This window comes from Xiphophorus maculatus, chromosome 23 (assembly GCF_002775205.1).
Source record: "Xiphophorus maculatus strain JP 163 A chromosome 23, X_maculatus-5.0-male, whole genome shotgun sequence".
Lineage (NCBI taxonomy): Eukaryota > Metazoa > Chordata > Actinopteri > Cyprinodontiformes > Poeciliidae > Xiphophorus > Xiphophorus maculatus.
This window is the reverse complement of record NC_036465.1, coordinates 26,230,194-26,257,862: the sequence shown is the minus strand read 5'-3', so window position 1 is coordinate 26,257,862 and position 27,669 is coordinate 26,230,194. Positions and strand designations below refer to the sequence as shown.

The 27,669-nt window shown below is 42.3% G+C and overlaps 1 protein-coding gene across 1 annotated transcript; it reads left to right on the top strand.

Moving 5' to 3' along the window:
• The first annotated feature begins 562 nt into the window (after positions 1-562).
• On the top strand, positions 563-27,669 carry gabra4 (gamma-aminobutyric acid type A receptor alpha4 subunit). The gene is made up of 9 exons (XM_005813890.2): positions 563-990; positions 1,142-1,260; positions 4,558-4,625; positions 5,481-5,701; positions 6,564-6,646; positions 12,978-13,121; positions 13,591-13,743; positions 22,056-22,312; positions 25,336-27,669. The coding sequence occupies exons 1-9, from the start codon at positions 902-904 to the stop codon at positions 25,852-25,854; spliced, it is 1,653 nt and encodes a 550-aa protein (XP_005813947.1). The 5' UTR covers positions 563-901; the 3' UTR covers positions 25,855-27,669.

Genomic DNA, 27,669 nt, shown 5'->3' with positions numbered 1-27,669 from the left:
AGAAGCCCAATTTCAAGACCCTAAATCATAAAGTCAAATTTCTCTTAAGTCATAGTTCATATAAACTGCTTTTTCAGAACAAGTGAAGGTAAGACAGTTATTTGATTGGGCTAGAAAGTGGCAGTTTGTGGATGGAAAACATAATACTGCCCCTTTAAGGCAGCCAACGACTGAAGTTGGGGTTTATAGGCAGACTCAGTCCAGAGGAGTATGCAAATAAAAAAATCTGCCTCTTCATGTGTGAAACTGGTATTGAGATTCACAGCTTCCTGACAAGAGCTAAAAGAGTAATGTGTCGTTTTAAAAATATCAAGCACACGTTTCATCAGCTCTTACTTCTTCCACAGGATTTCTGCTCCGTCACTGGTTTTGGTGTATAGCGCCTCAAATTTATCAGTGCCCCCCCCTTCCCCACAAATGTGGCTAAACTTTCTGGAGGCGCCCCTGGGAGCGGGGTCAGGGAGGCTGGAGAAGATGGGAGGTGGGGAGTGAGGGGGAGTGGGGGGGGACTCCTTCTCAGAAATGTGCCAGGGTTTTAAATGTGTGAGAGGGAAAGGAGAAAACAGGCAGGGATGGAGAGAAGAGAGGGAATGAGAGAAAGAAGGTGAGACACCGGGAAGGATCCGGACAGGAGGTGACCGCCCGGTGTTGTAGGGTGAAAGTGTGTGTGCGTGAAGGCGTGTGTGCGTGGGCGCGCGTGTGTGTGAGACTGTGTTGCGCTTGTGGCAGGGAGACCGCAGAGGAGAAATCCACACAACTTCCAGCATCCTCCCCGCGCCGCGCCGGGCTGCGCCGCTGCCGCCACCGCCGCGTCTCTTTCCCCTCACTCAGTCTCTTCTACCGGGACACAGGCGGCTCGGCGCGGTGAGATGTGAAGAGGCTTGAAGTATGGCATGCGAGGATGCTGTTCGCAAAGAAGAAGGAGATGGTGACGGCGACGAGACCCGCGTTCATTCGGACCCTGGTCTACTTTTTCTGTTTGACGACTTGGTGAGTGTGGTGCCGAAAAGAAAACTAATAAGTAAAGAAATAATTAAAAAAAAAAAAACAACTGACGGATCGGATTAGTTCACACCTGAAAGTTCAGGGTTTTTTTTTTTATTTATTATTTATTTTATATTTTTTATTATTTTTCTCGTAGTGCGAAAACAATCTCCGGACAATCAAGGAAGGATGAGAGGATTTACCCGGAGAATTTCACTCGGATTTTGGACCGACTCCTGGACGGCTACGACAACAGGCTGCGACCTGGATTCGGAGGTATTTAGAGGAGAAGCGCAATTTTTTTTTTTTTTTTTTTTTGCGCAGCAGAACGAGCATCGCACAATTCACAACACTTTGGCGTCGCTTTGGAAATTAAATTATCGGCTTAAATGAAAAATAATGTAAACGAAAAATGATGCCACTGTTTCCCAAAGAGCCGCTTAAAACATCTTCTCTCTATAGGAGGCGTAGAAGTACAAACAATTTGAGCCCAAAAAAGGTCAAAATTATTTTTCCAACATCCAGCTTTAGCGACTCCTTCTTAACTTTTTTTTTTTTTTTACTACATTAGAAAAAAAAATAAAAATAAAAGCATAAACTTTTTTTTTGCGCAGGACCGACCCAAGGTTGTCCGCGGCCCTGAGCTCCAGCTTTGTCCTTCAGCTGTGCTGCATTCAGTTTGTGTCTGAGGTCGGAGCTCAGAATGACGTCACACCCGAGTTGAGTGGGTTGTTGAGAATCAGAAACCCAGCGGGAGTTCGCTGGGTTTTCTGTATTGAATAGTGGGCATGTCCAAGTTCAGAGTTTCCAAATGGACAACAAGCAACCGGGAACGTCGGGACTGTCGAAGCGGCCCAGTGTGTCCGGGAAAAGATGGCGGAGAGTTGAAGGAATAAACAATTTGTTTTGCTCAGTGTCTGTAAATTGAAGGAACCTCTTTCCGGAGACGCAAACAGCAGAACTTGTTCACTTGAAATCTGACAGCTGGCATATTTTCAAATAAAAATAAAGTTTTACTTTGTACGTTAAAGGGCACGAGGATAAAATTTCTAATATAAACACGGAGGAAAAACACTGTGGCAAGATCTTCTAAATATTAGGGAACACGTCAGACCTTGTTTAGACAAAAAAAAGAAAAAAAATAGGGAATCATTTTTTTCTCTTGATATACTCATCATATTATCGGTGTTTAGTCCTGTCACGATAAGAAATAAATCAAGTAATCGCACAACAAATGAAAACGAGTTCAATAATTTTCATTTTTATCGTTTATTGTTCTTCATTTTTCTCTCTTTCTACCAAAACCCGGGTGACGAAAGTCTTCAGTCTGGTGCTTTGGTCTCAGCTAGCCGTTTATTTGAAAGACAGTTTTGTTTGCAGAGACTTCGTAATTCATTTTATTTGTGGTTCTTGTTGGATATTTAAAATGTCCTCCAGTTCCGGTGTTACATGTTCATTAGAAGTGAAAACTTATTGATCTTTGAGAATGTGTTCTTACAATATTATCCCATCTTATTACTTGAAAAAGTGGTCTCAAAACAGTGATATTATCGTTTATCGCAATAACTTCTGGGAAACAATGTATCACCCAGTAAAATTTGCTATCGTGACGTTTAAAACTTGTAGCAGCTCTTTTGTTTTGGTCAGCAGGGGGCCTTAACTAATTGCACTTTTTCTCCAACCAAACAATCTTACAGAATAGTGAAAACTTGTACTCACCGAAGGCTCCGTGCAAATCCTTAGGATGAACGACCAAGAAAAAGGGTTTAAAACGGCAAAATGTGAAGTAAGCAGAAAATAAATCAAATTCTAGTCACTTTGTTTGATCTTACCGCCCTCAAAGCCTCAGAAGATCCATCGAGTTCATGTCAACACTGTGGCTCTGCGCCCAGAGTTTACTCTGGACCCCACCGGTCTCACCTTTTCTGGAGGACTGGCTAAAAAAAAGAAATCTCTTCTCAACAGCGACACTTAAGGTAGTTATCGAGGCAGAAACGCAATGCGTGGCAGAAAACCGACTCTCCACATCATTGTGAAACTTGGAAGTGGCAGCATTGTGCTGCGGGGGATGCTTTTCTTTAGCAGAGACAGAAAAAGGTGATTAGAGGTGATGGGAAGCAGAGTGGGACTAAATAAAGAGCAAGATGTTGGAGGCAGCACTAAACTAAGACTAAAGTCTAGAGGTGGGCATTTATCGTATCGTTTATCTTTTATCGTGATAAATCTTTTATTGTGACAAATTTTTGATTTATCGCTGTCACAATAAATTCTAATTGATCATGTTTAAAAACCATTTAAAAACCACTAAAAACTGGGCTGTTTTTCTCCAAACTAGAATCAACCAATCAGAGCCAGGAGGCGGGACTTAGCGCTGTCAATCACCATCACAACTCCCCCCCTCAACCTCTCTCCTTTGCTTTCTGCTACGGTGCAGCTAGAATAGTCTATCACGAATGCAAAGAACAGTTAGCACAGTCACCGGGTAAGCAGTGAGTTGTTTCTCTGCCGTTAGCACATTTAGCAGCGCATTCACGGGGTTGATTTGAGGCACCGAGATCCTCCTCCTGGCACTGATTGGTTGTTTTTGGTTGGAGTGGTGCATTTCTTCAGATAGCAATAATATATCAGGAAGGATGTGGAGGAGAGCGATGTTTTCACTGATTTCCTGTGTCAGATTATACTGTCACAACATAGTGATAGCTTTATTAAAAGTTACGTACTGCAGTTTTAAAGACCGCATAAGCAAACCTGCTTTACTTCCTAAATATTAACTGTTGAGAAACAAACAAAAAACCATAAAATGCAGTAAGCAGGGTACCAAAGAATTACAATCAATTTATTCGATCTTAAGGCGCTCATAGGCAGATGAAGCCCGAGGAAATCCTCCATTCAGGACAGAGGAAGTCTTTATGTCAACATCGTGCTTCTATGCTCCATCTCTCCAACTCGCATCGCAAGATTAGCATTGTATGTAACGCGCTGCTTTGTAAACTCACAACGCGACGCCTGCTGAGACGCCGTCTCGCCCTTCGTACTTACAGTGTGACGGGTTTGCCTTTTAAACGAGCGGCCCCGGTGCCATGTGCGTATGACTGAGGGCAGTTACATAATCAACTGTACGTTTCAGGACAAATGCGTAGCGCTCGGTTCAAGGTAAAAAGTATGGATTTGGTTTTTATGCATGATGTCTGCTGAATATTCATGTTGGGAAGCAGCGAGAACGGGTTTACTGTGCAAAGCGGCCTGTCAACGGGAATGTCCGCGTGCAGGCGCCCGCTTACAGCTCGTCTTCACACTGGGACTCCACATCCGTTCAATGAAGGGGGGAAAAAATCAAACAGGATTATGTTTTTTGGGTTTTTTTTTTTTTTACATCTTCTAAGCTATTTTCTCCATTGCATTATGCAGAGTACTAAACTGCTCCAGAAGAGATGAGCCACTGCAAGTCTCCTAGATTTTATTCTCAGGAGCTGTAGAACTCAAAACAGCTTATAACACCTATTTGGATAAGATAACTTTCTGAGAAAATGTCAATGGATGTGATTTCTGTGGTGTGTTTAATTGACCCGACAGGTCCTGTGACAGAGGTGAAGACTGACATTTATGTGACAAGTTTTGGGCCAGTCTCAGACGTTGAAATGGTAGGTAGCTAGACTCTTGTCATGTTGAATTCTGTTCTTACTTTTACGCAACTTTTTGTGCTATCAGGTTGCGATTCAACATATATCACAAATTTACTGTTAAGACAATATCACTGTATGCAGTATGCATATGGTAAAGAAATGTAATCAGTTAGCTAATCAGCCCAGGTCTTTTGTTCAGCATTCAATCTCCCCAGTACTTAAGTACCTCAACCTCAGTCACTCCTCGCCTGTTCCTTTTGTCTACTCCTGCCACTTCCTCCAACCTGTGTTCCCCCCTCTTCTCTCACTGCTGGGCTCCTTGTGAGTTTTGTACTCCTTTTTCATTATCTTTTCATTTCTGAAAAGATAGCATGTCGCGTAGTTCTGCGTTTGTTTTTTTTTCCTGTGTGTCTGCCTTTTAGAGAAAGTACCTCTAACAAAGCTTTTGTGCTTGCTTTGTCGGATAGAGAGCGCTCACTTTTTAAAGTTGTTTTGCGTGTACTCACCCACGTTAGCAAATTTTAAAACCTCCACCGAGGGTTTTAAATTTTGACACAAATGTGATAATTTAGAAAAATGTGAATGGGTCAGTTTGACAAAAGCGAACGTCTTTGAATTGTTAGATAACATCGAAATAGCGATTGTTTTGACAACCCTTGTCTTAAATAATACTGTTATCGCGACATTCACCAATTTTATCACACATCACGTTTTCTTAATGTTGTGCAGCCGTAGCACTGCACTATTTGGTTGTTCAACCAATACATTACTGCATTTGATATTTTGTAGAAAACAAAATAATTCACACTGCTAATTCTTATCCAGATAAATCCATCCATGTTTTTCGTAACATGTCGTTTTTCCCTCCATTAGGAATACACTATGGATGTATTCTTTCGGCAGACCTGGGTTGATCGGAGATTGATGTACGAGGGTCCAGTGGAGATACTGAGACTTAACAACCTGATGGTGACCAAGGTCTGGACACCGGACACTTTCTTCAGGAACGGCAAGCGGTCAGTCGCCCACAACATGACCGCGCCCAACAAGCTCTTCCGCATCATGAAGAACGGCACCATCCTTTACACCATGAGGTAAAAAAACACAAACTCTTAACTCTGCCTCCATCTTATCGACAGCCGGCTGCTTTGCATCTAATTTCATAACTTTCAAAAACACTGGCTTGTGATTGCGTTGCAGACACTTCGCATATTGTAGATTTCCATATTTCTGTATTTTTTTTATCAGTTTTTTTTTTTTTTTGCTAGAAAAGGCGAGATGACAGACTGTGTTTGCTATAAAGTAATAAAAGGGATCTAGTGTGGAATCCAACCAAGGTTCTCGGTGTAAACAGCAGAACGCTGCTCAGAGGCGGTGCTGATGCCAAACGTTTGGCGCGATCCAAAACGCCGCCTTTTTCAACTCGGAGCGACGTGGGCCAAAATAGGAAATTAACAAGCTAAAAGCTTCCCTTGATTTGTGTACCCTTCAGCAGTCACAATGCAGACACTGTAAAAAAAAAACCCAACTAAACAAACCAAAAATCTTTCCTCTACTATCAAAAGTGACTTACAGTATTCAGAGGATCTAAAAATCCGTGTTTCACTCAGGTACTGCTGACTAAATGTGTTTAAATAATTTCTATGTTAGGAAGGGTTTTGGTCGTTTGCTGCTCAGCAGGTGTTTAGCAAAGGAGCAATATTGTGTAAAATGAACTCTTTTGAGCTTAGCATCGCGTTACAATGTTATTCCCCCATCGTAAGCATGCCTGGAGTGTTGCGTTGATTCTTTCATGCATGTTTGAGGAAGCTTAGAATTTCCCATCGCAGCCATTCTGGGGCACCTAAATGAGTTTTTTAAAAAAAGAAGCTTGTTTTAATTCTTATAATTATTATTATTGCCATGTAAGATTCATCTTGGTCCCAGCTTTAACCATTCCTCTGTGCGCCGCTTCAGGTTGACCATTAGCGCCGAGTGTCCCATGAAGCTGGTGGATTTCCCCATGGACGGACATGCCTGCCCCCTCAAGTTTGGAAGCTGTGAGTGCTTTGGTGCTTGTTTGCGTTGACCTGATGAAATAATGTGCAACGTGTCTTTCAAACACCGAGCAGCAACAGAAAAGACGGCAAAAACCTGTCGTGAAAGCAGGTAGATCATTGCTGGCTGGGTTTGTGCTGAAATATGAACGTTTTAAAGTGGTTTTAGCTCCTACTGAGAGACTTTTTCAGACACGTCTCTCAGTCTATCTGCTACTACAGCTACCGTATGCTTCACAGATCTATTTTGTTCAATGTTTTGGGGTGTATTTTATTGAGTATATAATGTTAACCTGCAGAATCACAACAAAATGTCAGGCAAGCTAAAGATATTATTTAATGAGTGATTATATTTGACTGAGAACAATCCAAGTGTTGGCCTGTCATGATAAATTTTGCCGGTCGACAAACTGTCCCAGTATTTATTGCGATAAACGATAATGTTGTCGTCTTGAGGCTATTTTCAAGTAATGTATTGGCAATGGAATAATAATGGAAGTTTGCCCTCTCAAAGGTCAGTAAACTTTAATTTATTAAAAACACTTAATACACTTCAACTGGAAGGCATTTTAATCATCCAAAAGTGAAACACGACAACCAAACGCAAAAAATAAAACGGAAATAAAAACCACTTCCAAACAAAAGCATAAATAAAACAGAGTACGATCTCATTTTAACTAATATTAACCATCAAAATGGAAATGATTGAGTTCATTTTAACATATCAGGCGATTAATTGATTAATCGTTTATTGCGATGTGCTGACTGAGGCATTTGCTGTGAACCAACTGAGGCAAAATGGCTGCCGTCTCTGCTGGCCTTCTTCCATCTCTATTTTCTGTTCAGTGTCTCCTGGTGTGCTTTCTCTGGAGACTCTGTGCCTTACATTAGAGGGGGGGGGGAATGGCAGACACATGAGCAAAGGACACATGGCAAGTGGGCAGGTGTCAGCCTGGGAGTGAGCTCTGGACTTAGGATAATTCAACAAGTTACTTTGTCAGCTGTCTTTAAGTTTGCTGCAAACAAAGTAAGACATAACTTCTGCAAATATAACACTACGTTCCAAACACTGATGTCACAAAGTAGGATTATTATGTATTTAAAGAGGTTTATGTCATGTTATAAAGTCATTCCCTCGTTAAACACATCCCTGGGTTGTTGCTTTGATTCATTCATTTCATGCATGTTTGAGAAATCCTTTAGTCTCATTTGGTAACGCCTGAGCGCTTGCTCTTCCGCTCAGCTAGCGGCGGCAGCAATTAGCAAACACTGGTGGAGCTGAGCGTCTGCTGAGCGCATTGCACAAACTACAGCTCAAAGATCGGTTCGTAAACGGCATCAATGAACCCATAGAGAAGCATTGCTGTGATAAAGTGCTGAAGTCTTGGAAAGGGTAGGAAGTTCTTAAAGAGACAGACGCCCAATTTCAAGTTGTCAGATACAGCTATGATGCAAAGTCAAGTTTGGTTGAAGTTGTTTTTGATATAGAATTTTGTTAACAACTGAAGGTGACATATTTCTTGATTGTGCTACAAAATAACACAATGTGTCCGGAAAATACACAATACCTCCCTTTAAGCTACACATTGACAAGTCCTATGTTCATAGGCTAACATTGAGAAACATGAGGACATCTTAGTGCCTCGCAATGGTATTTATGTCCCTCCAACATCTTCACATTTTCTCACTTTGCAGTCAGAAAAATGCAAAGTATTTAGGGGTAATTTAAGTAATTAGGTAGGGTAGGTGAAAACAAACGCTACAACAACCCTGAAATCACAATGGAGTATAGTGGTGGCAGCATCATGTTTTTATAAATGGACACATTGAAGTTCACCTTTCAGCCGGATGTCAACCCTAAACTTACAGTCAGAGCTACAAGGAGACGATTCAGATGTTAACATTTCTTTAAAGGTTTTATCGGCTCTAATGGCCTTTATTTGACAGTGAATTGACGGGAAAGTGGGTAATGAGAAAAGGAGGAAGTGGCACGTGGTGGTGGTGATTGGTGGTGAGGAAAACGCAGCAGGCTCAAGATATGATGAGAAATGGTGTTTTAATAAAGTAAATCCATAAATAAACACAGTCCAAAACAATCCCAAAGCCGGGCAGCACGGCTGAGCTGAAGCCAGGGCTCGACGCCGGTAGCAACCGGTAAACGAGGGACGAAAAACAGACTGGGCACACAGGAACGGAACGACAAACGCCAAGGGCGGCAAGTAACTACAAGGACCCGACGAAGATACAGAGACACAGGTGACATTAAATACACAGGAGGTAATAAGGGAACGAGAAACACCTGGGAACAATCGAGGAGAAGACAGGACAACATGGAAACTCAAAATAAATACATAGAGAAACACAGATCCTGACGGGAAGACAGGCGCCAAAGGTCACTAGGCCGGGAATCGAACCTACGACAACCACATCGAGGACCAAGGCCTCCATATGTGGGTTGTGCTTAACCCCTACGCCACCACAGCACCCCAAATGGATGATTGTTTGAACTATTTTGAAAACCATGCATCATTTCCCTTACAGTTTGCAATTATTAATTCTATCTCTGTTGTAAAAATGAAGGTTGTACCAGTAAATCGGCCCAGATTTTTTTGAATTTGGGAGATCGATGATCGGCCCGATATTTGCATGTAAAGCCGACCTTTTCGGTGATCTTACCTACCTCGACAAAAATCTACAAATCAAACACTGTCCTCTTTTGCTCTGCTGTGAGAGAAGTTTGACTGTTAGCCTCACAGTTAGCAATTAGTTAACTATAGTCACCCCACAGTCGTCAACTCAGCAACTGTCTTGCTGTATCTCCCAATTGATATTGGCCAAAATCAGAGAGGTCAGGCTTTTTAAACATCGGCCAGAAAACTGCCACCGGTGCACCCTCGATAAAAACATTGAAGTCTTTTACTGTAAAGCGACAAAACGTGGAAAAGTTCAAGTCGGGAAAGTCGCACGACTCCATTTCTTGGACTCTGTGCTTAACAGGATTTGCTGAGGAGCCAAACGCGAGGCGGCCGAGCGCCGTAACCGCATGACGACACGTTTCATCCTTTGTTGCGAGCGACGAAGCCCTAACTCAGCATCCGTGTTTACGCCGAGCCTCGTGGTCGGCAGAAACAAACGGAAACAAAGACGCGTCTCGCGCGGAGCGGCTCCGCCTTATCAGGCGCGTGCAGCGATGTGAAGATTACGACCGGCAAGACGCGAGAGAAAGGAGACGCATTTACACCCGCCGTCAATTACCCGGCGCGGTGACATTGCGGAGGACACACTCCCATGTTCTCGGTTCTCGTCGTCCCCCTCTCCTCGCCCGCTCCTCCCGCTCTGCTGCCGCCTGCCTCCGGTGAGGAGGAGGAAGCGACCGTGAATCCGCAGAGGCCCCGAGCAGAGGAAAGGTCAAAGTCCCTTCCTCCGCCTCGGGACGGCACAGACCTATGCAGCTATTTTCCATAGCCGCTGTGTGTGAGCTTCTTTTCTCGCTGTCTGCCTCTTCTTCACGTTTTCCTCCATCATCCTACATCTCTCTCTGTACCGCCCCGCAACCCTTCCCTCTCTCTTCCCCGTCTTCTTTTCTGCTTCTCCATCTGGGCCTGTGTGCACAGGCACGGCGTTCCACTCCATGACACACCGGAGTCATTTCATTTGGCAGAACAGTTGGTGTCCCACCGACGTGGGGTCCCACCGGGAGTGGCAGGCAACGACAACTGCTATTTAGCTGTGCGCGCACAGACCGGTCAACCTCGCCCGTATGCGAGAGAGGAAGAAACGAGACGAGGACGAAGGCAACAAGAGCAAATGAGAAAACCTCCATATTCGCACCGAGGCAGGTGCATCCGAATGACTTAGAATAGCCTAAAGCCTCTACTCCAAGTTTCTATTAATTTCAGGGCATCCGCGCATCCTTAGAAAGTTTAAAATTCATGTATCTAAAATCAAGGCCTTAAAATGTCTTTAAACTCATTTTACAATGTAACACATTAATCACAGGTATTGTTTTTTTGTCGTGGACAAACTAATCTCAAATATACAACTTTATTTTTCTTGTAGGACTTTTCTTTCAGGCAAACGTAGGAGTCGCACACAGACATCTTCACTGCCTTCTTTGACTCGAGGCAGATAACTACCACTAACTAGCTGCTAATATACCCCTGCTAGCTAGCTGACTAACTTTTTTGTCTATCGGGAGACAGTTGAGACGACCACTGACTAGCTACCCAGCTACCCAGCTGGCCAGCTGGGTAGCTGGGTAGCTTTCATGCATCCATCATTGGAAGGTAGATAAGTCCACTGCTAACTAGCTGCTAAATTACCCCTGCTAGCTGGCTAGCTAGCCTTTTTGTGTCTGTCATGGGTAAGTGCAAATTTATCTCCAGTTGACTGGACGACGTCCGTCTTTGCCACTGACTCACTTTTGTTGCCGACTCACATGATGTTATTTGCATTCTGTCCATATAAAATATGTAATTTTCTTTTGTGCATTTCTATCATGATACAGGTCTTAAATTTCATTCGTATTGGTCTTAAAAATGTTTTTAAAAGACTTAAATTTGAGTTGGTGACACCTGCACAGACCCTGGATTTTGATGATTATGACTGACAGCTCATCAGCACCCCAAAACCAATGAATACAATTATTTTTATAACAGAAATCCATCGATATAAAAAACATTTTGATGGCTTTGTGCTATATATTCACTCAATACTTGACACGAGCTCCTCTTTTACGAACTCTTGCATCAGTGCAGCGTGGCACAGAGATGATCAGCATGTGGTTCTGTTGAGGTGTGTTATCCCTGTTGCTTGAGCACCTCTTTTCCTTCCACTCAACCTTCCATTGTTATACTTGGACACAACCAACAGTTTCAGCAATAACCTTTTGTGGCTTCCCCTCTTTAAGGAGTGTTCCAGTGAAAAATAAATGCTTGGAAAACATTTTAGTTAATAATTGAGATACACTTGAAGGCCCCTAAGTGGATGTTGCATAATTAATTTAAAGTTTGATAGGAAATATTGATGATTACTTATAAGTATACAATACTAGATTAAACAACAAGATATACAGTTGATATCTAATACAAACAATGTGTTTAATATACAACAAATTTTACCGATAGTCTATGCAGTTAGAAATCTGCATTTTCAAGCTCAGAGATAAATTTGACTTTGTAAACTGGCGCCTGCAAAAGGCGGAGGACTAGCTCACGGTCCGTGACACACACAGAGTAGACTGGCACCGGCTGCACAGAGCTAATAGGGAGGGAGAACCACATGGAAAAGTGAAAAGAGCTTGAGAGAATTTATTTTAGAGTCGCCAGTCCAGGCGTTTTCTGCACTGCAAAAACACAAAATCCTACCAAGCGCTTTTGGTCTAGTTTCTGGAGCAAATCTCTGAAGACCAAACCAACTTATAAGTAAGCTTCTTTGGAGTCAATAAATCTTTAGTATTGATGAAAAAGTCCTAGTTCCAGTGGCAGATTATGTCACTCCTAACATTGAAAAAACCCCCGCCATGTTCTAAGTAAGATAATATACCAGTGGAAATTGTACTTTTTCTTCAATATTAAGGATTTATTGACTCAAATCAAGCTCTATATCTTGCTGTAAAGTTAGTTTTGTCTTATTTCAAGTGTACTAAGATGTAGCAGAAACTAGGCCAAAACTACATGGTAAGATTTTGTGTTTTTGCAGGGTGGCTGACACAGATTTAAAGATTTCTATAAAATGCAGTCTACCAATTTAAATTTTGACTCATTAAGGTTTTTAGTGAGGAGGATTACGCACTTAAAAGAAATGTTCTCAGTTTCTTTGTTTGTTTTTCTATCACAGATGGCAGAAAGCACACAGGAAGAGCGAGCTACGGTTTGGAAATGACAGAGTTTGAATGTTTGGAACTAAGGTGAAGAAAGCGGCATACATTTAAATGTGACACTTGTAAAAAAATAAGTAAATTTAAAAAAAATACAAAACTCAGCAGTAATCTGCTCCACTTCAAAACCTGCCTCGTGGATTATTTCAGCACAATCACCCCTCGTTATGGAAATACTGACTGTTGTTCATTTCTATGTCAGCAGAAAAATGCAGCTTTTTTTTTTTTTTTTTTTGTTGGACCAAGACATAAATAAATACATACTTGGAAAAATAGATTGCTTTAGATTTATAATGGGTTTTAGATGAGACTCTGACACAGGAAGCACATGCAGATAAAATCAGAGTCTAGCTGTGGTGTCGGAGGCTTAAAAGCAGACGGCTGTGAGTTTCTCGCTCTCTTTTTGTCTGTTTCTTTTTCTTCACATCTTATTCGTTCCCCCCTGTCTGTCTGCAGACGCCTATCCCAAAACGGAGATGATCTACACTTGGACCAAAGGGCCTCAGCATTCGGTGGAGGTCCCTCCCGAGTCCTCCAGCCTCGTCCAGTACGATCTCATCGGCCAGACGGTTTCCAGCGAGACCATTAAATCAATCACAGGTGAGCCGCAGGCGTCCTGTCAGCGTTTGTATTTATTTTTGCTTTAAATAAGGGTAGCTGGTTGTTTTTTTTTTTTTTAACCCTCCACACTCACAAGTTCACCCTTGAAATCTGAGTGAAAAGCCCTCAGCGTTGGGTATGTACATAATGTTTGGATGCGGCTCCGCCGGCAACATCGGAGGGACTTTTGGAGCCTTGACACTTTACAGTCTGTCAGCTGAAGCATGACTAGCACACAGCAGCAGCCTCGTGAAGCAAACATCACGGACTGAGTCATTTCACAGGCCAACTGGTTCACCCGAAAAAACTGATGGATCCAAAAACAGATTTTATTAATTCCTTTATCTATTTTCCTGAGTTGTGTTTTGCAGGACGGATGACGGGCGTAGATTTGACTGAGAACAGACGGGAGATGTAACGACGGCCGTCTTTCACTGATTGTGCGCCGATTGATTTTCTGTTGATCCAGGCGAATATGTGGTGATGACGGTCTACTTCCACTTGAAGCGGAAGATGGGCTACTTCATGATCCAGACGTACATCCCCTGCATAATGACAGTCATCCTCTCTCAAGTGTCCTTCTGGATAAACAAGGAGTCGGTCCCGGCGCGGACCGTTTTTGGTACGTAACGCACCTTTTAACCACCGCTTGTATTGTCCTGCACAGGGGGAAAATGCAGGTGCCACAGATATAAAGTTTCACACGAAAAATAAAAATAAATAAACAAATATAACATACTGTATGAGAGTATAATGGAAAAATCGGCGCAGCTTTTAGAAATAGGCATATCGGACATTTTATGTGCGCTGAACTCGCTTTTGTTCCATCAAATTTAAAATTAATACACTTAGAAATCAGGCACCATAAAAATATTTTTATGTCCTGCAATGCCCATGTGCCAGTTCAACTTTTGCTAGAGTTACTATAAATGGATGAACTCATGTTCATAGTTCACCTTAAAAGCACTCTGAAGTAAATTCACATCTGCAAAACGAGGTAAAAAACATATTTATATACAGCTCTGGGAAAAAAATGAGGAGCCCTCTGCACTGAACTCCATTGAAAACCTCCTGGCTATTCCACTAACTGTTGATTTCTGAACTCTGACTTAAAACATCAGTGTTGTTGTTTCTAAATGAATCTGAATTTGTTTTTATCTGAGGTCTGAAAGCACTGCATCTTTTTCGTTATTTTGACCATTTCTCATTTTCTGCAGATAAACACTAAATTTTTTTTTGGAATTTCAGAGACACGTCAGTAGTTCATAGAATAAAAGAGCAATGTTCATTTTACTCAAACATATAACTATAGAGAGTAAAATCAGAGAAACTGATCATTTTAAATGCTCTCTTATTTTTTTTACCAGAGCGGTATTTTTTACATATCAGGTCACGGCATCCAAATTGACTGCGTTCCTTTCTGTTTTCTTTGTTGATGTAAGCTGCTCTCATATTCACATTTGTTAAGAAAGCACATTTTCAGAGAGAGAGTGAGAGAAATGGGGAAAGGCACCCAACAAGATGCCTGTCCCCAACAAGATGCCTGTCCCCAACAAGATGCCTGTCCCCAACAAGATGCCTGTCCCCAACAAGATGCCTTTCCCCAACAAGATGCCTTTCCCCAAGAGTCTGAAGGTTTGGAGAATCGAACCTCAAACTGCTGCGTCGATAGTGTTTGCATGTTTCGTTCAAAGACAAGTTTGGTTGCAGATGTCTCATCCAACTTAAAGCGGCGGCAATTGTGATTCATCCGTAAACGCTTGTCTGTCGTCCGCGAAATGCACTCTAGGACTCAGGCTGTGGTCACTTTTCCCTTTAGAAACACTTACACATCGCTGAAACCAATATATATTTAACACGCTTGTTTGCTGAGTAAAAAGATATTGCGTGACCCTAAGTGGAAATGTGCCTTGGTTGTTGCGTGGTTTAATAAAGCCCCGGGGGATTAGGGCCGCTTTCCTGCAGTCGTCAACATATATGTCAGTGCCTCTGCTTCCTTTCCCCCAAAGCGTTCAGCGTGACGGAGCATCACAGCGGCTGGCTTTGCGTCATCCAAGGCTCTGAGGCGGCAGCGGGGTTGGAGGGGTTTCTGCTGCTGCTGTTTTAGGTGTTTTGAACGGGCGCATGTGTTCGTTTGGGACGAACGTGTGACCGGCGTTCAGATCCGTCCCCGTGTGCCCTGCAGTGTGTTCAACTCCCTGCCTCGGTGACTTTAGCCTTGGTGACCCATTTCCAGGATGGCGAAAGTTTCATCAACAGGAGAAAAGGGAGGCAGCAGCTTCTTGTGTTTTCCACGGTCCGTCACATTATAACCACAAACCTCAATGCATTTTCCTGGGATTTTGTGGGACAGACTGACATAAAGTTGCACATAACTGTAATGTGGATGAAAAAGGATCCTCACACGCTTTCACAAGTGAAATACTAAGGGCGGCGTCCATTTTTAATCAGCCACCTTTAAACATCTAAACACTGAAAATATCTACGCACCTTTTTTCACAAAGTAACTGATGCTGTCAGATTGGATGGATGGCATCTAGGGCTGCAACTAACAATTATTTTAGCTATCGATTAATTGATTATTCTGACGATTAATCGATTGAATTGGAATTTTTCATTTAAGCCTTTTTTCCCAAATATTTTTATTAGAGCCAAACAAATTACAATATACAATTCTTACTTAACATATACATCTATTAATACACTTAACAATATAATACTGACAACATAGTGCATACAAAAAAATAAAACAGTGGAGTGCACCAGTGTCAGCCGTCTTCCAATAAAGCAACAGATAATTTAAGCATTTTAATGCAATATTAGAAATAAATCTGTTGACTGTTTTTGGATCAACCAATCAATAATTGAATATCAAGTGGTGCCTAAAAGGAGATTTTGTTTAAATCATTTGAACCAGGTGAAGCTAAAACTGCCACTTGAAGAGTTCTGGGTAAAGCATACTTACAAAGTTATTATTATTATTTTTTTTATCTTTAATGCAAAATACATGTTGTTTTTTTGGTACAGTTTTGACTTAATAAAAGCTCTGAATATAATGTTCTTTCACAAGCTGGCCTTTTGTTTTGAGTCTCTACACTAATGACTAATCAATTACTAAATTAGTTGCCAACTATTTGAATAATCAATTCATCACGATTAATCGTTCAGGTTATGTTCTTATCTGTCTTTTCTGACGTAGCTCGCGAGCCTCCTTCCTTCGCCACATGCTGTAAAGATGTATTTCTCTGCCTCCTTAGTCAAAGTGCAAACCCAGAAAATGAACCTGAATCTCTTTTATGACGTATCGATAATCTACTGTAACCAGTCAAACCAGTTTGTTTATCTGAATGAAACCCTGACGTATGCTGTGCGGACTCTGTTGTTGATTTGTGTTGAACGGCTTGTGTCCGTAGCCATTGAAACAAGCTAAGCTAATTGCCATTTCTGGCAGTAAATCCTGCACACTGAATTAATTACCCAAACAGAACACCACTTTCACAGCAAATGGGATTTTCCATTAGCGCTCTTACTTAACCAGTGGGTCTCTTTCTTAAGTTTTCAAGCTAACTGCAACATTTCGAGCTAATTTTCTCCGCGTGTTCACTTTAGCCGCAGGTCACCTGTCAATGTCAGCCGCCAGCTTTTGACTGATAGGTAAATTATATGGCGGTCACGTCTGGGCAACAGACGGAGCGCAAGGACTTTAAGGAGCGCCCCGTTCCTGTTCTTGTTCCTGCGACCAAAGGGGATTTTCTCCAAATCACATTATTGCTGTTAGTTAATAATCCCAAGGACGAGCAACGATCTACCCACACGACCTTGTCTTTTCGTTCGGTGGGGCCTTTCTTCTCGGAGCAGCGACGACTCTCTAACAAACATGGAGAACATCTCTAACAAACCAGAACATCTGTAACAAACCACGTCGACACATCGAGCGAACATGAGGCTCGGTCGATGTGTCCTCTGGCTCTGTGACGTATAAACACCCCTTTACCTTTTACCTTTGCTTCCGCTGTGGGAGAGAGTCGCAGATAAAGACGATGGAGCAGAAGAGATGCGATTTATTCAACTCTAAGCTGGTGGCGTTGGGTCTTTTGATACAAGAATAGCATTTGGAGGCAGAGCTTGCATGCTAGCAGAAATAATCCTAGTCGATATGAGAGAGCTGCACAGACGCCACAAAGCCTTTCATTTGTTGCTCCTTTACTTTAACGATTATGGTATTTAGCCTCGTCAGTCACTGTTGGCTCGCCCAGTGTAGGAAATGCATTTTGGATTTAGACATATGATTCAGTTACTTAGTATGATAATAACCGATTCTGATTAGCAGCAGCATCAAATGACAATCTGGGATGTGAATTGGATCTTTTGTACCGTCGGGAAAATAATACCAAGTCCTCAGAAGTCTTAAATCAGTAGGAAACAGAGATTTCCAAACCGAGGAATTCAAGTTTGACAGACTCACTTCATTTAAATTTGAGGCTGAGAATGCAGACAGAATTTTCCAGCTGAGCGGTTCGGTCTTGGCCTGAAGCGGAGAAGGTCAGGGGTCATGTTTAGGGTGGAGTGAGGGATGGATTCATGATTTGCGGACTCATATGAAGTAACGTAGCGTTGCTGAGGTGAAGAAATATCTCTGCCAACTGATGAGGCCAGGTGATTGCGACGATAAAAGATGAGACAATATAAATTGCTTCTACATGTAATGTGGCCTTTATTTCAGTCCAATTCGACTGAAAAGCAACTAAAGATATTAGAAGTAGAAGTTGTTACAAAAAGGCTTGTCAGTCTCTGCAAATCAATTTGGTTAAGGTCGATGAGCATGCCGTGTTAAATGCGTTTACCCGTCTTTTATCGAGTAGATTTTAAGATTCTTTTATTAACTTATAAAGTTTTAAATGGATTAGCTCCCCCTTATCTTCAGGACCTTTTAAAATTTCAGTCTGTGTCCAGAACCCTACGTTCAAATAATCAGCTTTTACTGACAGTTCCTCGGACCCGACTTAGGAGGAAAGGAGATCGGGCTTTTTCTGTTGTTGTTCCTACTTTATGGAGCAACCTACCTTTCCAAATTAGATCTGCCCACAGCCTGGATCATTTTAAATCGCTTCTTAAAACTCATTTTTATTCTTTGCCATTTATTTGAAGTAGTGTTTTGATACTCCGTTTTTATTCATTTGTGTTACTGTCGTTTTTGTACAGCACTTTGGTGCAGTTTTATACCTATTTTTAAACTGCTATATGAATAAATTTGACATTGACATTGTGTCTCAATTTGACGGTTTTTACCCACTCTACCCTACAAAGGTGCTCCAGATCTATCAGACTGTGAAGACATCTCTGACCCGCTGCCCTTTTGAAGCGCACCCACAAATTCTCTTGTCAAATTTAGCTCTGGACTCTGGCTAGTCCGATCCAAAACTTCCTAAGTTCCCGTGAAGCCGTTAGTTTGTCGAACTGACAGTGATTCAGAAGAATGTACTCCCGTCTCTCATCATCATTGTTTCTAGCAGAGACTGGAAAGTTTGTCTCTTAGCTCAGCGCCGTTTGGAACTGTTCCAAACGTGAACTTTTAGCCATTTTCACAAAAACCTTAGTGTCATGTTCAGAAAAGTGACCCCAGAGCGTGATGCTCTCTGTCGTTGCATCTGGAACAGAGAAACTCGCAGTTTTTCCGTTCACGCAACGTGACTGTTGACGTTTGTTTCCCCCTGCCATCGGTGACTGTCTTTATTGAGCAACGTCTGATTCTTTAGGCGTCTTCATTTTGCCCTGCGACTTTTAAAAAGGCAAGCAAAAAAATAAAGTTCACTTTTGCTTTTGGAAGCAGAAAAGAGAAGCTCTGCCATGGTGGCCTGTCGCCAGGTGCAGCGCCAGACCTGCAGAGGTCAAACTGAGTCCACGTCTTGTCGAGTCAGAGCTGCTCAGGATTCGAAACGGGACAGAGTTTTCTGGTTTTGGCCGGCTTGACGGGCTGGACGTGGACCTGCTTTTATATTGCTGCTGTACAAAGAGAGCAGGACGGCTGGAGCCAGAACCAAACGTGGAGAAACAGCTTTCAGATTCTACGCTCTTCTAATCTGGAACAAACCTCCAGAAAACGGCAAAACTGCCGAAACACTGAGTTCCTTTAGATCAAGGCTAAAAACCCACCAGTTTAGCGTTACCTTTGATTAATAGTAAGTCGAACACTGATCAACTAATTTGATGTGTATTTGGTTGATGATTTTAATGACTGCGTTTGACAACCTGTAATGTTTATTGCTTGTGTCACAATTATATTATATTTTTTAGATGTAAAGCACTTTGAAGTGCCTTGTTGCTGAAATGTGCCACACAAATAAACATGGAAAGGTATAAAAGAAATCTCAAACACACACCAAAGAACATACAGGCGCCGCTAGGTTTTCATAGCAAACATTATATGAGCGTTTTCACATTAAACCGATGTTTGGGAGTGACGTGAAAGAACAAAAAAAGCCTTTTGATATCCTACCATCCCAAACGTATAGAGTTAGCCAAACTCTACTTGGACTTGAGCTGGAGCTGTGTGTTTTCAGTAACTAAAACATTTGGTGGGTCTTATGTAAAAGAAATGGATGAAATGGAAAAGAGCCTCGTTCCCATGGTGCAGTGTGGCGGAGGATCTGTGACACTCTGTGTCCTCGGAAACTCTTTAAAGTTCACAGTTTTGGGATTTCTTTGAAATATGCAACGCATTTGGTGTACTGCAGCTGGCTTACCAGCTCCATAGTAAAATAAAAAAACAAACATGGTTGTCATGGAGTTTCAACAGAATAATGATAGTAAGCATATGTTCAGATACACAAAGAAATGGTTCACCAGACACAGACATCCCTCCTCATTCTCCTGTTTTCGCTCGCTGTGTCTAATTAAAGTTTAAATCTGTTTTAAGAATAATGTGAGATGAATTCAAGTCTTCGCCTGGCGTTGCCAGTTAAATATTGCCGTCACCTCATCCTCAAAAAAATGCTTACTTTACCCTTAATCTGCTGGATGTGCACACATGGTGCAGATCTGCTAACATTTAGGTCCCCGAACAAAAAGCCCCTTCATGCTGAGAAAAGCACTACAGTCCTTTTTGTACATGTTCCACATTGCAGAGAGCAAAATGGCTCATTATCACGCTGCAGTCTGTTAATGAAAGATGCAGATGAGAGCAACATTACTGTGCATGCATGGGCTATTGAACACTTGTTGTTTTTGTTTTGGTTTTTTTATTCCAATTTTTAATGTGTTATTTTGAGGGGAGAAAGAGGGGGAGTCCATTTGCAGGGAAGCTGCAGTTTCCACAGCCAGAGAGAGAGAACAGCACACACACTGACACCAATGTGCTTCTTCATTAATTTAATTGGGTTCAGTGTGTTTGTGTTTTTATGGATTTAGTGAAAACCTGATGTCTGAGGTTATATATATATATATATATATATATATATATATATATATATATATATATATATATATATACACTGTTCAAAAAAATAAAGGGAACACTCAAATAACACATCCTAGATCTGAATGAAAGAAATATTCTTATTGAATACTTTGTTCTGTACAAAGTTCCATTTGCAAAACAGCAGGTGAAATTGATTGTCAATCAGTGTTGCTTCCTAAGTGGACAGTTTGATTTCACAGAAGTTTGATTTACTTGGAGTTATATTGTGTTGTTTAAGTGTTCCCTTTATTTTTTGAGCATATATATATATATATATATATATATATATATATATATATATATATATATATATATATATATATATATATATATATACACATATGTATGTTCAGAGGAACTGAATACAAACTGAGAGGCAGCACAGTCAAAAGTACCAAGGAAGGTGATGAGTAATTTTCTTCTTGGTGGATTTTATTTTCTGACGTTTCGTATTTCAGTCATCTTAACCTCTCAGTAGACAAAATCCTGCAAGTTTTAGTCAGAACTGGAAACACATTTGCACTTCACTAGTTTGTGCCGTTAGAAAATAGATCAGACCCAAGCAAAAAATCTAAAAAAAACCCCCCAAAAAACTAAAAGGAACCAAGTAAGATTATTAATCTAGTTTACAAACTCATCTACACAACTAACTGTGTGTAGCTCACTAAATGAGCTATGAAGTAATACATTTGATACAGGGTAACTCCGAAGGTCACTTTAAAGAAAATGAACAATACGAAACAAAAATAAAATTGGATTGTAGCTGGTAATCAGTGCCATTATGAAAGCTGCAAACAGACATAAATGACCGGAAATTCACCTTGTAACAGAAAAACATTTGAATGAATGTAATGGTTCGGTAGTCTTACCTTTAAAAAACATTTCACGGATTCAAACTGGAACATAACGCCGCCACAAACAAACGTGAAGCAACGTTACATTGTTTAAGCTAGAGCTATATGACCAATTATAGAAAGATGAACTAAATTAGAAATATGTTTAAGAGATTACATGAACTTGTACAGTTTGTAGCATTTATAATTTGGAACCTACTTAATGGTTTTCTTTCAACAAAAACCACCATCGCCAACGTAGCAATTTTGACTATATTTACAGGCTTTTCTTCTTTTTTAAAATTGGTATCGGCCAAAATTGGAATCATTATACATTTTAAAGAAAACTGCAATCTGTGCACCCCTAGATTTCAGTTGTGCTGTACTAATACCATGTACACATTATGTACTGTATAGAGTTTTCATTACAATGTTTCTATATTGTTCTATGGCCCAACTTTGCCTTAAAATATGATCTAAATGTAGGGCGATCCTCGGTTTTAACAATCTTATTTGTTTTCTGGACCAAATTTTCTTCTAGTGTTGGAGTGAAGAAGCTGAATTCAAACAAATGCTTGTTTAGAGAAAGAAAATGCAAATATTCGTGTGACTCGTCTAATTTTCTTGACTCGTTTTATTTTTAAGGCATCACCACCGTCCTGACCATGACGACACTCAGCATCAGCGCCCGCCACTCTCTCCCCAAGGTCTCGTACGCAACCGCCATGGACTGGTTCATCGCCGTCTGCTTCGCCTTTGTCTTCTCTGCCCTCATCGAGTTCGCCGCCGTCAACTATTTCACCAACGCACAGATTGAGAGGGCCAAGAAGAAGCCAGGCAAGTGTCCCCCCGTGCCCCAAAGCACGCCCGTCAAGGTGAAGGACACAGAGGAAGTGCAGCAGGTGAGGGTGTGTGTGTTGGGTTGTTTTTTCTTATTTTCCCTCTACACCTCTCAGGCTGGCTCAATAATCTGATCGCATTTTTACCTCAAGGGGCTCTCGGGCAGCATACCCTATTGCATGGGCTCTCCTTACCTGGCGTTTAGCCTAGACCCTTGAATGACGTGAAGAGAGTGTGCTTGAGAATAATTAGCTTTGCCCTTGTGTCTGTGTGTGTGTGTGTGTGTGTGTGTGTGTGTGTGTGTGTGTGTGTGTGTGTGCGTGCGTGTGTGTGTGTGTGTGTGTGTGTGTGTGTGTGTGGAGGACTTTGCAGCTGAATCAAGCAAGTCCTGATTCCAGGACATGATGTTCTCTGACTCTGTGGCTGCGTTCACACAGCAGGGGGTTTTTTTGTTTCATTTTTTGCTTTTAGCCTGGTTGTTCATTCTGCTAATTCTATGCGACCCCTGTGAGACTGGTCGAACCCCTGGGTCGAATGGTTTCTAATGGTTGATAACCCCAAAGTGACTTGCGTGCGCAGAAGAAGAACGTTGTCGTCACACAGCAGCGCGACGTCTACCGAAGTAACAATTGATGGAGCCGTTTATGGATCGATTTTAAAGTTTATTCAGCAACGAGAGCCAAACGTATCCAATGTTACTTTGGAATGTCATTTGGTGACAAATGTACACCACAGCTTTCTGATGTCATGTTGGCCAAACAAAATTTTATTCCATTCCACAATTATTTGCTAATTAGTGTTGATTAAACTTGAAATCCTAATTATTGTGTTCAAATTTATGATTAAAGGGGCATTAATATGCGTAATCGACTCTTTTGAGCTTTACATGATGCTATAATGTTATCCCCTCATCAAAAACGTACCTGGTTGCTTAGAGTCTTTCATGCATGTTTGAGAAATCCTTTAATCTCCACGGTTAACCATTCATCTGTAAAAGCCGCCTGGGTGGACGGAGCTCCGACTTTGAGGTGAAGCTCCAGTTTCCAAGCTTTGAAGCTTCTGCCTCACAGAGCAGGCCCCTCCCACCCAGCTCCTTCAGACTAGCCCGCAGCAATTAGCAAACACCTGGTGGAACTGGGCATCAGCTGAGCTCATTACAGGAGCTACTTCTCAGCGCAACGCTGGTAAAAACCTTGTTAAAGGGTTAATAGAGGAGCCATGTTGTGACGACTTCCTGAAAGCAGAGTTTAAAAAAAGAGCAGGAGCTTCTTAAAGAGACAGAGGCCCAATTTCAAGACGCTAATTTACATATTTGATATACAGCATTTTTACTGAAGGCAACATAGTTCCTTGGTTGTGGTTTAAAATAGCACTATGCGACTGGAATACATATGATGCCGCCCCTTTAAGTTCAAGGGGTGTGATTACTTTTGCGAGGCAGAGTGCATGAGCAGCGTGGGAGCTGACATGCCAAGTGAATCAGGACCAATGAGCATGCCATGTAGCTACTGTAGAGATTCGACACATATTGAATATGTTGAATACACACCACAAAGTTACTGCCAGATTCTGTGTGTTCTTAAAACCCAGTTTTTATAGTTTATTCAGCTGTGGAGGCGAGAAGAAGGGCGCTCATTTCCCCGTGTGTGTGTGTACAGTGTGTGAATCTCTCTGCGGCGATAACACTAAACCGTATATATGGATCTGCTGTTAGCTGATCGGTGACTCTGACACAACCCGGCAGCGCGTACAGTACCCCTGTTTTACACTAAACACTTTAAGTTGCCCCCTCCGGTCCAAATCCCAGCGTGGCGTATCCGTGCTTGAATGCGGTACAGTGACAACGGCACTTCAGTGGATTAGCAGGTTGCCACGGCAACAGAGCCCTGGTACATCTGTATAGGTTTCAGAGAGCCAGAGAGGCGGCGGGGGAATTAGTGCTGGTTTCCTCGACAGGGAGAGAGAGGAGAAGGCCCCGTTGGTCCGAGGCCCGGCACACGGGCCTGAGGGTCATTGATGGGTTTAGGCTCTCAGGCGTCTGGCTTTTCCACGCCAACACACACACGCGCGCAGCCATCCCCGGCCATGCTTTGGACACAATAATAATTTCGGATCCTTTCAATTTTCAGAGTGGATAGTTGGGATGGAGGTTGGATTATTTCTGCAAATGCCTCAGTACGGGCATCACTCTCTCCCCGCTTGGGGGGGGAAACATCAACTCTCGAAGGATAAGCTCCTTTGACGCTACACTGCATTACCACCCGGATGCAAGCGCTACTTACTCTCTGTCTTAAGCCTGTGTGAAATGAGTGAAATCCTCGTTAAGTGACATCTGTGATGCACGCGCCCTTTCGTCCGCCATCTGTGTCAGAGGTGGAGAGGGGCGGGGGGGGGGATGTAATCTGATCAATAGCACAAGGCTGATGTTTGCCTGATGCACTTTTCACTAAAACAATCCAGGCCGGTTAAGCATAAAGCATCACATGCTCTAGAAATCATTCGCTTTGTAGGTTTTTATTTTAGCTTAGATAAAAATATTATTACAGTAGCTGCATGAGCGGGATGCACACACTCGGTGACAAAAGACGTTAGTGGCACCCCAAGTGGAGCAATCGTGTTATAGCAGTCAGTCAAAACCTAGGATGTCACTAGACACAAAGAATAACAGATAAATTAGCACTGGATGGAGTTTCCAATTGAGCTGGCAGCTGGTTCCCTGTGCTCTAGACACCTGCCACGGACAGGGCCAAAAGGTCAGAGGTTGCACTAAGTGTGAAAGCCTGTGGAGGTGCGTTTCAGAGCATGCCTCGGCATTTCCAAGGTGTTTTGGGTGGAGTTAAGTGTGACTTTGGTTAGCCAAGTCCAAGTGAGTTAAGGGTTAGGCGTCGTGCAAAGGGTAAACAACGGAGAAAGAAACAATGTTTTGCTACAGGATTACAAGATGTCTCATGTTTTTACATTTTGGACCAATGAAAAGATACTATGTATCTCTTCAGAGTGTTTTTACCTCATGAATTCGCCTCCACCTAAATAAAGAACATCTTGAAAATGCCCTATTGACATGACTTTCTCTCATCCTTTGCAGCAAGTTCTCGACACCAACGGTTCTCTGAGGAAACGGATGAATTACATCTCGCACCAAGACCTGGCGGGCCAGCCGAGAGCCCAGTCCACCACCAACATCTCAGGGCTGGGAAGAGGAAGGCGGCTGAGAGCTCTGGCTGGCGGCGCCAACAGCAGCTCCTCCACTCTCTCCCGCTCCAGCCCCAAGTCCGAGAGCCTGCTGAGCGTGGCCTCGTCCTCGGCGCAGCTGATGAAGGGCACGCCTCAGCCCGCGGCGTCCAGCCCGGACGTGATGGCGGGGACGCCAGCACCTGCTCTGCAGCACCTGCTCGGGCCCAAGCTGGAGCGAATCCAGATGATGGGCAACAAGCTGGAGCCGAAGCAGACGCCCTGCTCCCAGCCGACCGCCGCCGGCATGGGCGGAACCAGCAAAATTGACAAATACGCCCGGATCCTGTTCCCGGTGTCCTTTGGGGCGTTCAACATGGTCTACTGGGTGGTCTACCTGTCGAAAGACACAGTGGTGGCCAAAGGGGGATAAATCTCGCTCTGGCTTGAAGGTTCATTGTAATTTCCTCTAGCGTGGATACAACAACAACAACAACACACTGCTGGCTCTTACCAGACAGTTCAATGTGCTCATCCGTCAACAGTGGATCCTGGACAACGTGTTTGCGATGCATTTGCTGAAGGACCACAAGCATGGGAACAAATCGTTATAATTAGAACGAACTGACTCGGCTTAAGAAAGAACATGCGCACACTGGAATACTCCACCATCCTCTTTCTATTTCACATTGCCTCATCTGATTGTAAAGGTCTCCAACTGCCTGGTGATCCATTCGGCCTGGAGAAAGCGTGGGGATTTGTTATTTTCCTATTTTTGTACTCTGTAACCTTTCGGGATGCTTGGATATGTCATCAATCGGAACTGAACCTCGCCCACAATGTACAATATATATATATATATATAAATATTTATTTATTAGGCTAAACAGATTTATATTTAATGTGCAAACCTGATGCACTGCTGTGTCAATAGATTTAAGGATTAAATCCATCGGAGAGCACAAAGAGATCTGCGTTGGTCTTAAATGCTCTCTGGAAAAACGAGTGTCAAGCTGAAAAGAAGAAATTTGATGAGAAAGGCCTCAAACCGAGGCTTAGAGGAGCGCCGGTCACGAATGGTTGAGCGGCCAAAGCTTCTTGCGCCGAACCTCCGTGTGAAGTATCTGCGTTGCACAAGATGGATTAAGCAATACGGAGAGAGAAAAAAGAAAAAAAACACAAGATGAAATGTGGGGATAAATCAGGAAGGAAGCGGAGGAGACGTGCTCACAGTAGTAGGGTTTAAGCTTCTTCACTGTCTGGCCAAGATTCATACTTTGATTATGTAAAATGGAAAAAAAAAAAAAAATCTACCTGAGCAAACAAAAACAAAGACAATGGAAAGACATTTAGTAGTAGATGTAGGGGAGGGAAAGTAAGTTGCTGTTTCTTCTGGAGCTGTGATGCTGTTTTTAATGCGTTTCGCTGGAAATCATCTGCTGTGCGACACAGAAAGGTTCTGAGACACAGTAACGGTGTTACTGAACCCGCTCAAGGGCGTCGTCAACCCAGACACCTGGATGGGTTTCATCTTGTTTCAGGCAGCCAGATGTTACCTTATCGTCAGTGCAGCTGTTGGTCACTTAGACGGCAACGCTTCATTTTCCTGCCGCTTGTACACTTAGCAGTGCCCTTGCTTTCCATTCATCGAAAGGATAATTCAGTTTCTTCAAGGTGAAGTTTTGCGTGAATTATATCATCAGTGATAGTTCCTTTACAACACGCGGTAGATGTCACGCTGCGGAAAGTTTGAGGAAAACTGAAGAAGTCCTCAGAGGAGTGGAAGGTCAAAGCCAAATTCTGACTTGGAAATTTGGAAACCAGAGTGAGTTTCATATCCAACACAGACCATATAAAGTTGAGTCTATCCATCTATGATCTTTAGCCTAATCCAGGATGGAGTCAGCAGGCTAAACAGAGAGCTCCAGTTAAAATCACTAAACCTTAGAAAGTATTTTTGGTCTAGTTTCTAGTGTAGATATTGTAGTACTGGAAATAAGACAAAACTAACTTACAAGTAACTTCTCAGCAAGAAGTAGGAGTTCTAGTTTCACTAGTAAATTATTTAACTTATGTTATAAATCACGGGTGTCAAACTCATTTTCGTTTTGGGCCAAATCAAGATCATTGATGCTCTTAAAGGGCCGGTTGTCCCAGAATGTATTGATTAAACCTGCTCGCAAACTGTTAAAATATCAATTCATTCTTACAATTAAATAATATTCTTTATAATATAACATCTTTTCAG